The sequence below is a fragment of the Oncorhynchus clarkii genome, chromosome 1 (genome assembly GCF_045791955.1).
Source record: "Oncorhynchus clarkii lewisi isolate Uvic-CL-2024 chromosome 1, UVic_Ocla_1.0, whole genome shotgun sequence".
Taxonomy (NCBI): domain Eukaryota; kingdom Metazoa; phylum Chordata; class Actinopteri; order Salmoniformes; family Salmonidae; genus Oncorhynchus; species Oncorhynchus clarkii.
The window spans coordinates 22,655,844-22,671,723 of record NC_092147.1 but is presented as its reverse complement, the minus strand read 5'-3'; the positions used below and the strand labels follow the sequence as shown (position 1 = coordinate 22,671,723).

The 15,880-nt window shown below is 42.4% G+C and overlaps 1 protein-coding gene across 1 annotated transcript; it reads left to right on the top strand.

Moving 5' to 3' along the window:
* Window positions 1–9,579: 9,579 nt before the first annotated feature.
* On the top strand, window positions 9,580–15,593 carry LOC139415700 (DET1 homolog). The gene is made up of 6 exons (XM_071163814.1): window positions 9,580–9,770; window positions 11,868–12,658; window positions 12,764–13,117; window positions 13,469–13,659; window positions 13,875–14,066; window positions 14,604–15,593. Exons 2-6 carry the CDS (start codon window positions 11,930–11,932, stop codon window positions 14,791–14,793), a joined length of 1,656 nt encoding a protein of 551 aa, XP_071019915.1. The 5' UTR covers window positions 9,580–9,770; window positions 11,868–11,929; the 3' UTR covers window positions 14,794–15,593.
* Window positions 15,594–15,880: the final 287 nt, after the last annotated feature.

Sequence of the window (15,880 nt, the reverse complement as noted above, 5' to 3'; positions counted from 1 at the left end):
AAACATTCAGATATAGAAATATGTCCTGTGATGCAGTTTAATGCAAGAATCAAACACAAAATATAAAATAGAAGCCACAGGTTCTGAAAGTATTTTTGTAAGTAGGTTATTGTAAGAAGGAAATTACATTCAGGAATATTAAAATGTCATGGAAATGTGATCACATTCAAATTACATTTGGAATTCCATTTCGTTATAAGTATTTTATAACTGTATCCAAAATAATAAAATACTGTACATTATATCATGAAACAATGATTACTATCAACTATCCAGACACCAAACTGTTACATTAAGCTAATTATGCAGGCTTTCTATTACATTCTAAATGATTGATGATCTTTTAATAGTGATAAACATCCAATTGTCTTCCTCTGAAAATCAAGTAGTGATCTCTTAGGAAATGAAGAGAAAGATAGCTTGTTTTTGTTGATTGATTTAGATGAGAGTTGCACTATTCGAACTGATTGGCTGTGTTCATGCCAAGTAACTGATGTACCCTAGTTTGTAACATTCTTTTGACTTCAGTTCTTTGAATGTGAAACTCTTAAAAGTTGATGCATTGAAATGGACTTGTGAGGATGCCGTTACTTCTCAGAAAACCGTGAATTTACTTCACTCATAAAGACTTGAAAGGTTCAGATAGGTAGAGATAGCCGGATAGCGTTCTAAAATGCATGCGTATTTAGTGTGTCTTGCAAAGTTAAAAGCTTTTCCAAAATGTCAAATACAACCCTTTAGTAAAATAGACATACAAAAATGGTGAAACAATGTATTTCTGCCTACTCTTTGTACTAAGAGCAACCTTTTCAAACTGCTATATCAGCATCAAGAGGAAATTTACAAAAATATTATGAGGGAAAAATTTACACAATAAATGTATAATTATTAACTATCCATGTCATTTTCCAACTAGCCTACTATCTTTCTACAGGTCTAAACTTATTTTAAATACCGTGCCTTCAGAAAGTATTCATACCCTTGACTTTTTCCACATTTTGTTGTGTTACAGCCTGATTTTAAATTAGATTAAATTGAGATTTTGTGTCACTGGCCTACACAAAATACCCCATAATGTTTTTTGAAATGTTTACAAATTCATAAAAAATGCAAAGCTGAAATGTCTTGAGTATTCAACCCCTTTGTTATGGCAAGCCCAAATAAGTTCAGGAGTAAAAATGTGCTTATCAAGTCACATAATAAGTTGCATGGACTCATTCTGTGTGCAATAATAGTGTTCAACATGATTTTAGAATGTGTACCTCATCTCTGTACCCCACACATACAGATACAGTTGAAGTCAGAAGTTTAAATACAATGAGGTTGGAGTCATTAAAACTTGTTTTTCAACCACTCCACAAATGTCTTGTTAACAAACTAATTTTGGCAAGTCGGTTAGGACATCTACTTTGTGGATGACACGAGTAATTTTTCCAACAATTGTTTACAGACTGGATGTATTTCAATGCCTACCTTCAAACTCAAACTTTGCTTGACATCATGGGAATATCAAAAGAAATCAGCCAAGACCTCAGAAAAAAATGGTGGACCTCCTGTCACGGCTTTCGTCAGAAGAAGAGGAGTCATTGGACCAAAATGCAGCGGGGTACGTGTTCATCTTTATTAGCTTAACTGACTGAACACTGAATACAAAATAACAAAAGAACACTAAACAGAAAATAACCACCCACAACTAACAGTGGGAAAACAGGCTACCTAGGTATGGTTCTCAATCAGAGACAACGAAAGACAGCTGTCCCTGATTGAGAACCATACCTGGCCAAAACATAGAAATACAAAACCTAGACATACAAACATAGAATGCCCACCCACATCACACCCTGACCAAACAAAAATTAGAAACATGGTCAGGGCGTGACCGGGGCGTGACTCCTCCACAAGTCTGGTTCATCCTTGGGAGCAATTTCCAAATGCCTGAAGGTACTGCGTTCATCTGTACAAACAGATAACCACCATTGGACAACGCAGCCGTCATACCGCTGAAGAAGGAGACGCGTTCTGTCTTCTAGAGATTAACGTACATTGGTGTGAAAAGTGCAAATCAATCCCAGAACAACAGCAAAGGACCTTGTGGAGATGCTGGAGGAAACAGGTACAAAAGTATCTATATCAACAGTAAAACGAGTCCTATTAAGACATAACCTGAAAGGCCACTCAGCAAGGAAGAAGCCACTGCTCCAAAACCGCCATAAAAAAGCCAGACTACGGTTTGCAACTACACATGGGGACAAATATCATACTTTTTGGAGAAATGTCCTCTGGTCTGATGAAACAAAAATATAACTGTTTGGCCATAATGACCATTGTTATGTTTGGTAGGAAAAAGGGGGAGGCTTGCAAGCCAAAGAACACCATCCCAACCGTGAAGCACGGGGGTTGCAGCATCATGTTGTGGGGTGCTTTGCTGCAGAAGGGACTGGTGCACTTCACAAAATAGATGGCATCATAAGGGAGGAAAAATATGTGGATATAATGAAGAAACATCAAATCAAATGTATTTATATAGCCTTCTTACATCAGCTGATATCTCAAAGTGCTGTAAAGAAACCCAGCCTAAAACCCAAACAGCAAGCAATGCAGGTGTAGAAGCACGGTGGCTAGGAAAAACTCCCTAGAAAGGCCAAAACCTAGGAAGAAACCTAGAGAGGAACCAGGCTATGAGGGGTGGCCAGCCCTCTTCTGGCTGTGCCGGGTGGAGATTATAACAGAACGTGGCCAAGATGTTCAAATGTTCATAAATGACCAGCATGGTCAAATAATAATAATCACAGTGGTTGTCGAGGGTGCAGCAAGTCAGCACCTCAGGAGTAAATGTCAGTTGGCTTTTCATAGCCGATCTTTAAGAGTATCTCTACCCCTCCTGCTGTCTCTAGAGAGTTCAAAACAGCAGGTCTGGGACAGGTAGCACGTCCGGTGAACAGGTCAGGGTTCCATAGCCACAGGCAGAACAGTTGAAACTGGAGCAGCAGCATGGCCAGGTGGACTGGGGACAGCAAGGAGGCATCATGCCAGGTAGTCCTGAGGCATGGTCCTAGGGCTCAGGTCCTCAGAGAGAGAGAAAGAAAGAGAGAAAGAGAGAATTAGAGAGAGCATACTTAAATTCACACAGGACGCCGGATAAGACAGGAGAAGTACTCCAGATATAACAGACTGACCCTAGCCCCCCGACACATAAACTACTGCAGCATAGATACTGGAGGCTGAGACAGGAAGGGTCAGGAGACGCTGTGGCCCCATCCGATGATACTCCCAGACAGGGCCAAACAGGCAGGATATATCCCCACCCACTTTGCCAAAGCACAGCCTCCACACCACTAGAGGGATATCTTCAACCACCAACTTACCATCCTGAGACAAGGCCGAGTATAGCCCACAAAGATCTCCAACACGGCACGACCCAAGGGGGGGCGCCAACCCAGACAGGAAGATCACGTCAGTGACTCAACCCTAGGGACGGCATGGAAGAGCACCAAGAACACAGTGAATCAACCCCTGTAATAGGGTTAGAGCCACTGAGCCACCTTTAAGTCTTTACTGAAGACTTAAAGGTTGAGACCGAGGTTGAGACTGAGTCTGCATCTCTCACATAGGTAGGCAGACCATTCCATAAAAATTGAGCTCTATAGGAGAAAGCCCTGCCTCCAGCTGTTTGCTTAGAAATTCTAGGGACAATTAGGAGATCTGCGTCTTGTGACTGTAGCGTATGTGTAGGTATGTACGGCTGGACCAAATCGGAAAGATAGGTAGGAGAAAGCCCATGTAATGCTTTGTAGGTTAGCAGTAAAACCTTGAAATCAGCCCTTGCCTTAACAGGAAGTCAGTCTAGGGAGGCTAGCACTGGAGTAATATGATCACATTTTTTGATTCTAGTCAGGATTCTGGCAGCCGTATTTAGCACTAACTGAAGTTTATTTAGTGCTTTATCCGGGTAGCCGGAAAGTAGAGCATTGCAGTAGTCTAACCTAGAAGTAAGAAAAACATGGACAAATTTTTCTGCATCATTTTTGGACAGAAAGTTTCAGATTTTTGCAATGTTACGTAGTTGGAAAAAAACTGTCCTTGAAACAGTCTTGATATGTTGGTCAAAAGAGAGATCAGGGTCCAGAGTAACGCCGAGGTCCTTCACAGTTTTATTTGAGACGACTGTACAACCGTCAAGATTAATTGTCAGATTCAACAGAAGATCTCTTTGTTTCTTGGGACCTAGCACAAGCATCTCTGTTTTGTCCGAGTTTAAAAGTAGAACGTTTGCAGCCATCCACTTTCATATGTCTGAAACACAGGCTTCTAGAGAGGGCAATTTTGGGGCTTCACCATGTTCCATTGAAATGTACAGCTGTGTGTCATCCGCATAGCAGTGAAAGTTAACATTATGTTTTCGAATGACATCCCCAAGAGGTAAAATATATAGTGAAAACAATAATGGCCCTAAAACGGAACCTTGAACATCTCAAGACCTCAGTCAGAAAGTTAAAACTTGGTGTCAAATGGGTCTTCCAAATGGACAATGACCTCAAGCATACTTCCAAAGTTGTGGCAAAATGGCTAAGGACAACAAAGTCAAGGTATTGGAGTGGCCATCACAAAGCCATGACCTCAATCCTGTAGAAAATTTGTGGGCAGAACTGAAAAAGTGTGTACGAGCAAGGAGGCCTTCAAACCTGACTCAGTTACACCAGCTCTGTCAGGAAGAATGGGCCAACATTCTCCCAACTTATTGTGGGAAGCTTGTGGAAGGCTACCCGAAACGTTTGACCCAATTTAAGCAATTTGAAGGCAATGCTACCTAACACTATGTATGTAAACTATGTGTATGTAAACTTCTGACCCACTGGGAATGTGATGAAAGAAATAAAAGCTGAAATAAATCATTCTCTCTACTATTATTCTGACATTTTGTCACGTTCTGACCTTAGTTCCTTTGTTATGTCTTTGATTTAGTTTGGTCAGGGCTTGAGTTGGGGTGGGTAGTCTCTGTTCGTTTTTCTATGTTGAGTTTATGTATTTGGCATGGTATGGTCTCAATCAGAGGCAGGTGTCGTTTGTTGTCTCTGATTGAGAATCATACTTAGGTAGCCTTTTCCCACCTGTGTTTTGTGGGTGATTATTTTCTGTTCAGTGTTTTTCCATTCACCATACAGGACTGTTCGTTTGTTGTATTTTTGTTCAGTGTTCAGTTATTTTATGGACACTTACCACTCTGCGCATTGGTCCTCTTCTTCTTCCAACTATGACGATCGTTACAGAATCACCCTCCAACCAAGGACCCAGCAGCGTGGTATCGGGCAGCAGCGATCTCTGGACTCTTGGACATGGGAGGAGATTTTGGATGGTAAAGGATCCTGGGCATAGGCTGGGGAATATCACCGCCCCAAGGCAGAGCTGGAGGCAGTGGAAGCTGAGCGGCGGCGATATGAGGAGGCAGCACGGCAGTGCGACAGGCACGAGAGGCAGCCCCCACATTTTTTTTGGGGGGGGAGGCACACGGGGAGTGTGGCAGAGTCAGGTTGGAGACCTGAGCCCACTCCTCGTGCTTACCGAAAGAAGCGCAGTACTGGTCAGGCACCGTGTTATGTGGTCAAGCGCACGGTGTTGCCAGTACGTGCTCACAGCCCGGTGGGCTATAGGCCAGCCCCCCGAAAGTGCCAAGCGAGAGTGGGCATCCAGCCAGGGCATGTTGTGCCAGCGCAGCGTGTTTGGTCTCTGGTTCGCCGTTTCGGCCCAGGGTAACCTGCGCCGGCTCTGCGTGCTGTGTCTCCGAGGCGCTGGGAGGGGGCATTTCGTTCTATGCCTGCGCTCCGCCCGTGCCGGGCGAATGTGGGTATTGAGCCGAAGGCAGAGGTGCAAGTGGTATGCACCAGGGCTCCAGTGCTCACCGACAGCCCGGTTCAACCTGTGCCTGCACTTTGGATGGTCCGGGTTAAAGTGGTCATCGAGCCTGGAGGAGTGGTGCCAAGGCTGCACACCAGGGCTCCAGTGCTCCTCCACAGCCCGGTCCATCCGGTGCCTCCTCCAGGCACCAGGCCTCCTGTAGGTCTCCCCAGCCTGGTGGGTCCTGTGGCAGCCCCACCCACCAGGCTGTCTCTCCGTCTCCTCCCTCCAGGTTTGCCCGTCTGTCCTGAGCTGCCAGAGCCGCCGGTCTGTCAGGAGCTGCCAGAGCCGCCCGTCAGTCAGGAGCTGCCAGAGCCGCCCGTCACTACGGCGCTGCCGGAATCGCCCTTCCCTCCGGCGCTGCCGGAATCGCCCTTCACTCCGGCGCTGCCGGAGTCTCCCGTCTGTCCGGCGCTGCCGGAATCTCCCGTCCATTCGGGACCCTCTGCAGGGGTCCCCAGTTCGAGGTCGGCGGCGGGGGTCGCCGCGCCAGGTGAGCCACTCAAGTGGGCCGAGACTCTACGTCCCACGCCAGAGCCGCCACCACGGACAGACGCCCACCCAGACCCTCCCCTATAGGTTCAGGTTTTGCAGCCGGAGTCCGCACCTTTGGGGGGGGCGGGGGTTCCTTTGTTCTTAGTTATTTTGTTCTGTCTTTGTTTTAGTTTGGTCAGGGCGTGATTTGGGGTGGGTAGTCTATGTTCGTTTTTCTATGTTGCGTTTATGTGTTTGGCCTGGTATGGTTCTCAATCAGAGGCAGGTGTCGTTCGTTGTCTCTGATTGAGAATCATACTTAGATAGCCTTTTCCCACCTGGGTTTTGTGGGTGTTTATTTTTTGTTCAGTGTTTTTCCATTCACCGTACAGGACTGTTCGTTTGTCGTATTTTTGTTCAGTGTTCAGTTTTTTTAAATTTTTAAACATGGATGCTTACCAAGCTGCGCATTGGTCCTCCTCTTCTTCCACCTACGACGATCGTTCCACATTTTACATTCTTAAAATAAAATGGTGATCCTAACTGACCTAAGACAGGGAATTTTTACTAGGATTAAATGTCAGGAATTGTGAAAAACAGAGTAAATGTATTTGGCTGAAGTGTATGTAAACTTCCGACTTAGGTCCCTCAGTCGAGCAGTGAATTTCAAACACAGATTCAACCACAAAGAAGGGCACTTATTGGTAGATGGGTGGTCATTGTATATTCCTTTGAGCATGATGAAGTTATTAATTACACTTTGGATGTTGTATTAATACACCAAATCACCACAAAGATACATGTGTCTTTCCTAACTCAGTTGCAGGAGGGGAAGAAAACTGCTCAGGGATTTCACCTTGAGGCCAATGGGGACTTTAAAACAGTTACAGAGTTGAATGACTGTGAAAGGAGAAAACTGAGGATTGATCAACAACATCGTAGTTACTCCACAATACTAACCTAAATGTCAGAGTGAAAAGACAGGAAGCCTGTAGGAAATTAAAATAGTCCAAAACATCATGTTTGCAATAAGATACTAATGTAAAACCGCAAAAAAATGTGGTAAAGAAATTAACGTCATGTCCTGAAAGTGTTATGTTTAGGACAAATCCAACATAACACATCACTGAGTACCACTATTCATATTTTCAAGCATAGTGGTGGCTGCATCATGTTATGGGTATGCTTGTCATTGGTGAGGACTAGGGAGTTTTTCGGGATAAAAATAAATAGAATAGAGCTAAGCACAGGCAAAATCCTAGAGGAAAACCTGGTTCAGTCTGTTTTCCAACAGACACTGGGAGATAAATTTGCATTTCAGACAATAACTTAAAACACAAGGCCAAATATACACTGGAGTTTCTTACCAAGATGGCATTGAATGGTCCTGAGTGGTCTAGTTACAGTTTTGATTGAAAATATATGGCAAGACCTGAAAACTGCTTCCTAGCAATGATCAACAACCAACTTGACAGAACTTGAAGATTTGTTTTAAGAATGTGCAAATATTGTACAATCCAGGTGCAGTTGTGTAAGTACTTGACTTTATCTGTATTTTACTGTACTATTTATATTTTTGATTACTTTTACACCTCATTCCTTAAGAAAATAATGTACTTTTACTCCATACATTTTCTGTGACACCCAAAAGTAGTGGTTACATTTTGAATGCTTTTAGCAGGACAGAAAAATCGTCCAATTCAAGCACTTATCCCTGGTCATCCTGACTGCCTCTGATCTGGCGGACTCACTAAACACACATGTACATTTTGTCTGATTGCTGGAGTGTGCCCCTGGCTATCCATAAAAAAGCTCTTAAAGACTTTCCCAGAAAGACTCACAGATGTAATCGCTGCCAAAGGTGATTCTAACATACATTGACTCAGGGGTCTAAATACTTATGTAAATTAGATATTTATGTATTTCAATTTCAATAAATGTGCAAACATTTCTAAAAAAAAAATTTCACTTTATCATTATGGGGTATTGTGTGTAGATGAAACAAAAAATCTATTTAATCCATTTTGAATTCAGTCTGTAAAAAAAAAGTGGAATAAGTCAAGGGGTATGAATACTTTCTGAAGGCACTGTGTGTTTATTTTTCCATTAGCTGTTAAACATACGTCTTTGAAATGGTCCCTTGAGGTCTCTCGTCCTTATCCCAGTCCGCTCATAATTACAGCCTCCGTGTCTGTGGAGCATATGGAGGAAGTCAATTGATCTAGGCTCTATCCCTCTATTCCTCCAGAAAGAATAGCCCAAAAGTGTTTGAATACCCCTTCTGCCATAGCCTTTTCTCAATCCAAATCATACTTTGCAAACAGCTGCTAAAAGCTGAGGTGAAAAGAGTATGAGACATACAGTACAAGAAATTAATGAGCTGATATACAAAACCCAAAAGAAAAAGTGTGGGAGAGGATAATCTTCTTTAATAAGTTATTTATGTGCTACACACATCCCCTCTGAGTAACAGAGCACCAGGTATTATTATTGGGTATTTTAAAAAATACCACAGAAGGCTTGCATTGCATTACATGGTAAAATCTACAGTACATTGAAAAGTAGACCATTTTATGTTCTTGCCAATGTTTTTAGCACTACCTTTCCTTGTTCACAGCATGCTATTACTGGAAATTATGACTTGTAATCTGCGAGACAGGTTCGTCAGGGATAATTGCACATAGAGCCATTATCATGCTCTCAAGGCCAAGCATGAAGGCTTTCTTCTGTTGGTCTTCATTCTGCTTTTTCTGTGCAATTTTTGAGTCTTAAGAACAAGATCCATTTTGGGATTGTATAGAACATTTAATCATTAAGACCCATATCTCTCCATCCCCTACTTTGTGATGGTTTCAGTTGATTAGACCTATTAGCAGGGCCAGTAGTGTACTATGACCAAGAAAAACTCTGATCAGGTCACATGGCCAGGAAAACTTCTGAACCGAATTTGTCAGCTATATGCGAGTGGAGGTTCTCAATTAATCACTTCATGTTTCTCTCTTAGGGTTTCATCCTGACCACATATTTAAAGTAATTATATTCAAATTAATTTCAAGTAGAAAAAACACTATTAGGGCCCCAGGAAATCACAGGGTCTGTGCCCCAGGCAATTGCTGTGTCATTGCAGTGTAGGCTTACTACCAGTCTGTATTTGGTCAAATGTGGTGTCAACGTGATGCAATACTCTTTTCAACCTGAGTTTACAGTGGCGCTGTGGGGAATGGTTCCACGGAAGAGGATGCGTCTTCGCTGACGGCTCTATTAGCTAGCTAACTAATACCAACAACATTGAACAGTGTTGAGAAATCACGACTCACTTATGTCATATGTGCAGAACAAATGTTCCAAGCTTGTCATACATTCGTTTTTTTATTGCCTGCCCTCAAGACGCTAGCCTCAAGCCTGTAAGTTAAACGTTATTCCGCATTTGTTTATTTTTGTGACTGCACAGTCAGCACTAGTCAGTCAGCACTAGTACCAAATATATTTATAAGCTTTCTGTCTGGGCTAGTACTAGTAGCAAGCTAGCGAGCTAACGTTAGCATACCGGCTTGACAATGTATTTCTGTTGGTGGTGTATTTTGCTGCATCTGTTACTGTCTGGCCCAAAACGAAATAATATTCAGCTTCGTTTCGGGAAGCTCGTGACTTCAGATGGAACGCTAGCTAGCTGCTATTTTTCAGGGCTAGCTTGGTAGTTAGCATGTTAGTATGAATGGAAAATGGGAGCCACACTTTTTTTCCTGTGGTTAATCTGTAAAATGAAATAATGACCTACTAACCCGTCGCCAAGTTAATGGTTCTGACTAGGTGGAATACAGCTACGAACGTATCAGGCTAGAATAATTTACTTAGCAGGTTAGGTAAATTAACAGCAGACTGAGGCTAAGAAAAGAGTTAGGGTTAGCTAAATTGCTCTCTTAACCTGCTACGAAAAGTTACTTCCGCTCTTAGCTGTACTCCATCGACTACACAGGCTAATTGCGCATAGCCCATAGAGAACAATAGTAATGGATTTTTTTTGTAGGCACTAACTCCGCCATGTTTTTGGGGGATAAACGTCGGTAATAAGGCATGTTGTAAACACAGGTTTAGGAGATATTATCAATAAATCCATTCCAATAAGATCTGTTGGACAAAAGTTTGGATGTTGCCACACACATACCTACTTGTTAACAAAATTAAGGAAGTTTCTTTTAAAAGTATTCATAAATATTATCCTGCTAACCACTATATGAACAAGTTTAAGGCAAACATCAACTCAAATTGTTCCTTTTGTAATGACCACCCAGAAACAGTGTTGCATCTTTTTTGGCATTGTATTCATGTAAGGAAACTGGCAAGGCATCAGTAGATTTATAATTGAACACATTTATGAAGATCTTACACTATTGTGAAGAGATGTACTGCTTGGATTCTTTACCTACGATAGAAATAAGCTGAAACATTTTTATGTAATTAATTTCATTATTCTTTTGGCCAAATTTCATATTCACAAATGTAAATTTACAAACAAAACACATTTTCTTACCTTACAAAAATAAACTGCATTTTAAGACAATTAAATACTCTACTAACAAAAGCTGTTAGAATTATAATTCTATGTATGTCCCTTAAGGTCCTTGTGTAATGCGATATTGTACCCCCTAGACCAATTGTCCATTGTATATATTATTTATATATATACTTGTGTTCCCACATGTACTTCCTGTATTGATATGTTGTTAATTTTTTAAAAAGGCTTAGGAGATCTTAGACCTTTTGTTCTTTGAGATAATCTTCAGTTTATGTCACTTTTTGTGAATGTTGAAGAATTTATATATATATATATATATATTTTAACCTTTATTTAACTAGGCAAGTCAGTTACGAACAAAATCTTATTTACATTGATGGCCTAACCCGGCCAGACTCGGGCGACGCTCAGCCAATTGTACGCCGCTCTATGGGACTCCCAATCATGGCCAGTTGTGATGCACCTCTCGAGAGGTGTTTGTTGATGTGTGGCTTGATTGAACCATATTATGCAGGAAATGTGCAGTAATTGGTTGAAATTTCAAGCCCTCTTTTCTTAATTTTTTTCCTGGATGGACTGGCTATTGAACATTGTGCACTGTTTTGAATGTGTTGTCCAGTACCTACCCCATCATGTAATGTAGCAAATGTTGAAATGAACTGAACACAGCCCTGGAGTGTATTCATTAGTCGGACACTGTTGCAAAACGTTTCACACCATTGCAAAACTTTTTGCGGCAGAAACGGTTTACTCCACGTAGAGTATTGGACAAATTCATGTAGGTCCCTCCCCTTTTTAGTTCCATTTGCTTCTATTTGTGTACGTTTCACATTGCTTGGTCTCAGTGAATACACCCCTGATCTAGGCTAAACTCATTTTAGTTAGAAATGACCTGTATGATATATGAATCTTCTGATAAGCTTGTTGCATTTTCAACTTAATTGTAAACTGATATAATCGTTGTTTGTATTACCTCTTTTACCAGTTGCTATACAGAGAGATTTGTGATGTAGCAACCAGTAAGTGGGAGCTGGCAACAATCGAACCATGGAAGATGATTCCCCAACCCTGAAACCCAGGCGCATCCAGAACCAGAATGTAGTCCATCGACTGGAGCGGCGGCGGATCTTCTCTGGACGGGCTGGAGCCCACTGGTACCGCGTGCGCTGCTTCCACCAGAACCTTTTCCCCAACTTCACTGTGGTCAACGTAGAGAAGCCTCCCTGCTTCCTCCGCAAGTTCTCCCCAGATGGACGCTGCTTCATAGCCTTCTCCTCTGACCAGACCTCCCTGGAGATCTATGAGTACCAGGGCTGCCAGGCGGCTGAGGATCTGCTGCTGGGGCAGGATGGGGAGACCCTGGCCAATGGCAATGACCAACGCTCCCTCAACATCCGCGGCCGCCTCTTTGAACGCTTTTTTTCATTACTGCACGTCACTAATGTGGCCTCCAATGGAGAGCACCTGAACCGAGAGTGCAGCCTATTCACTGATGACTGTCGCTATGTGATCGTGGGCTCAGCGGTCTATGTGCCCGAGGAGCCCTCTCCACACTTCTTTGAGGTGTACCGCAACAATGAGTCTGTGACTCCCAACCCCCGCTCTCCGCTGGAGGACTACTCACTGCACATCATTGACCTGCACACTGGCAGGCTCTGTGACACCAGGTCCTTCAAGTGTGACAAAATCATCCTTTCGCATAACCAGGGACTCTACCTCTACCGTAACATACTGGCTGTTCTTTCTGTTCAGCAGCAGACAATCCATGTCTTTCAGGTATATATCTCATCCTGCATCACCCTCTGAACCCTATGCCTACCTGGAAGTAAGATTATCGAATGTAATTAAAGTTTTTACAAACATTTTGCTTTCATCCGGTAGGTGACATCAGAGGGGACGTTCCTGGACGTGCGAACCATTGGTCGGTTCTGCTACGAAGACGACCTCCTCACTCTGTCTGCGGTGTATACTGAGGCCCGGGCCGAGGGCCAGCCAGGCTTCTCCCGCCTCTACAAGGAGAAGACCATCAACTCCCTGAAGCACAGACTACTGGTCTACCTGTGGAGACGGGCTGAGCAGGACGGCAGCGCCACCGCCAAGCGACGCTTCTTCCAGTTCTTTGACCAGCTGAGACAGCTGAGGATGTGGAAGATGCAGCTACTAGATGAGCACCACCTCTTCATCAAATATACCAGTGAGGACGTGGTCACCCTGCGAGTCACTGACCCCTCTCAGGTACACTTACCCCCTCTTCCCTAATTAAGTTTCTGTAATAAGGCCTGGTTGGTGTGGAAATCATACAAGTGTGCACTTCTGAAAGTGCTATCTGTAAATCCAATCTGCAGTTGATTAGATCCTGTTATTTGATTTTGTTTTTCTGTACTCTACATAAAGGGACTGGGGAATTAATACTGTAGATTCAGGCTCATTTCAGCTTATTGATCAGAAAACTTCTGTTATGAAAAATTGAAATTGATTTTGTCTCAAACATTAACTATAGGCCTATTTCATATGATTGTTTGCTGCTGTGGCATTAGTGCATATCGTCTTTATTTCTAACTTTATATCTGTCTGCTCTTCTCTCAGCCCTCGTTCTTTGTAGTGTACAACATGGTGAGTACAGAGGTGATGGCAGTTTTTGAGAACACCTCTGACAAACTGCTGGAGCTGTTTGAGAACTTCTGTGACCTGTTCCGGAACGCCACGCTCCACAGTGAAGCTGTTCAGTTCCCCTGCTCTGCCTCCAGCAACAACTTTGCACGGCAGGTCCAGAGAAGGTATTGGTGACTGGGGGGAAGGCCCACCGCAGGGCTACCATGAAAATAAATCCATACAGTGTGGCCCAGTCCAAAGGCCAATAAATTGAACCAATTTACAGAAATTAGACTCTTAAAACAGTGTTTAGTAGAGTTCTGAGAATTTCACAGTATTCCTTAGAATTTTCCAGTTAAGTGATTCAGAAATCCTTCTGCTTATGCTCCTTCCTCGTCAGGTTCAAAGACACCATAGTGAATGCAAAGTATGGCGGTCACACTGAGGCTGTGAGGAGGCTGCTGGGACAGCTGCCCATTAGTGCTCAGTCCTACAGCAGCAGCCCCTACCTCGATCTTTCTCTCTTCAGCTACGACGACAAGTGGGTGTCTGTGATGGAACGGCCCAAAACATGTGGAGACCACCCCATCAGGTAACATTGACTAGATAATGCTGATTTCTAATGTTTTTCTGTAGGGCACAACAAACATTTTTGCTTTAAGTAAAAATTACATGTAATTAATAATCAATCATTCATACCATAAAACTTCAATTAATAAAGGGGTGTTATTTGCTTCAACTGTGGAGCTGCCCCGAAGTCTGTTAGAGACATCAATCATTCAGAGTGAGATAGAGATTCTGTTAGATTCCACCGGAGCATGAATGCATCATTCAAATTTTCTTGACCAGGTGTTTATTATAGAGACCGCCATTTATTAGCTAAAATGTGTAAATGATGCCTGGCCATTATAAAAGGCAGGGACTTGTTGGAGACTGTTTAATCAACATTTTATGGTAACTGTAAGCTCTCTTGTTTTTGAAACGATTACATTTATTGTTAGGAAATGAAACTACAATAACTAATAACGTTATAGGACAACCATTTGGATGTTACTGTGTGTTCCTAGATACCCTCTTTCATTTCAAACTTGCATTTGAAAAGACTGACTGTTTTTCTTGTTAACTGCAGGTTTTACGCTCGGGACTCTGGCTTGCTGAAGTTCAAGATCCAGGCAGGCCTCCTGGGCCGGCCCATTAACCATGCCGTCCGGCGGCTGGTGGCCTTCACATTCCACCCCTTTGAGCCGTTCGCCATCTCAGTACAGAGGACCAACGCTGAGTATGTGGTGAATTTCCACATGCGTCATGTCTGTGTATGAGAGGAAAGCAGTGGACTAGACCTGGAGAACTTGGCATTGTACTGTGTAGAGCAAAAAGCAGTCACTCTGCCTTTTTTCTCCCCCTAGTGTGAGGAACAAAATAAGACTGGACTGTGGGCAGAACCACTTGAAGTTGAAATTGGGAGCTTGGGGATGGTGGATGGATTCCTTGCAGGGACCAAAGATGTTTTTGGCTGGCTCTCAAAATGTACTTTTTTGGTCACATTTTATTCTATGTATTTTTATTTAGCCTTTTTACATTTGTTTTATATTTCAATAAAATTATTTAAATATTGATTGTGATTCTTTATTATGAATATTTTACTAGAATAATGACTATCTGTAATATGCTTTGCTTAGTGGACTTAGTTATTAAAACCTGATTGGTCTAAAGCGTCTTTAACATGAGCAAAAAGGGGACAATGTAATTTATTTTCCTCTTTTCCAATTTAACAAATGATCTACTATATGTTGCTAACCTAGCTCATACTGTGTTAGAAATGAAATACATTATGTGGGTAAGTTATAAAGGAAATGACCATTAATGTTATTTGAAAATACCGATTCCTTGTTGACCCGATCACCGAAAACACTAAAGAATATCTGAGCACCGCTGTCTGTGGGATTATCTTAATTATCAATACTTTGTTTTGACAAGTCAAGTATGAAGAATTTCATGAGGACGTTACTACTGTAATGTACTCATAGCTGTAGCCATATTTTGGAATACATGATTGTTTAATGTTATTTACAGTTGAGCAGATGTTATTATCAAGAACAAATTCAAATTGTAGGTACAGTTTTTGTGCTGCTTTATTTCAGGTTGCTGTCAGCACCATTTGGAGTGTACATCCATGCTAGTAATTACTCCAACTTATGAATTTGACCTAAGATATCTTGCTTGCATTACTGATAAAAAAAAATAATAATCTGAGGTGGATGCATTCTTGGGATTATCCACTGCATGAGCCTCTGCCTGCAGGAAATGTGGAGTGAAAAGTCTCAGCTGAGGAGTGGAACGAGAAGTGTGATCCAACTGGAGCTTTCTGTGGGTGTGTGAGTGGGAAGATGTCTGTGTACATCACCT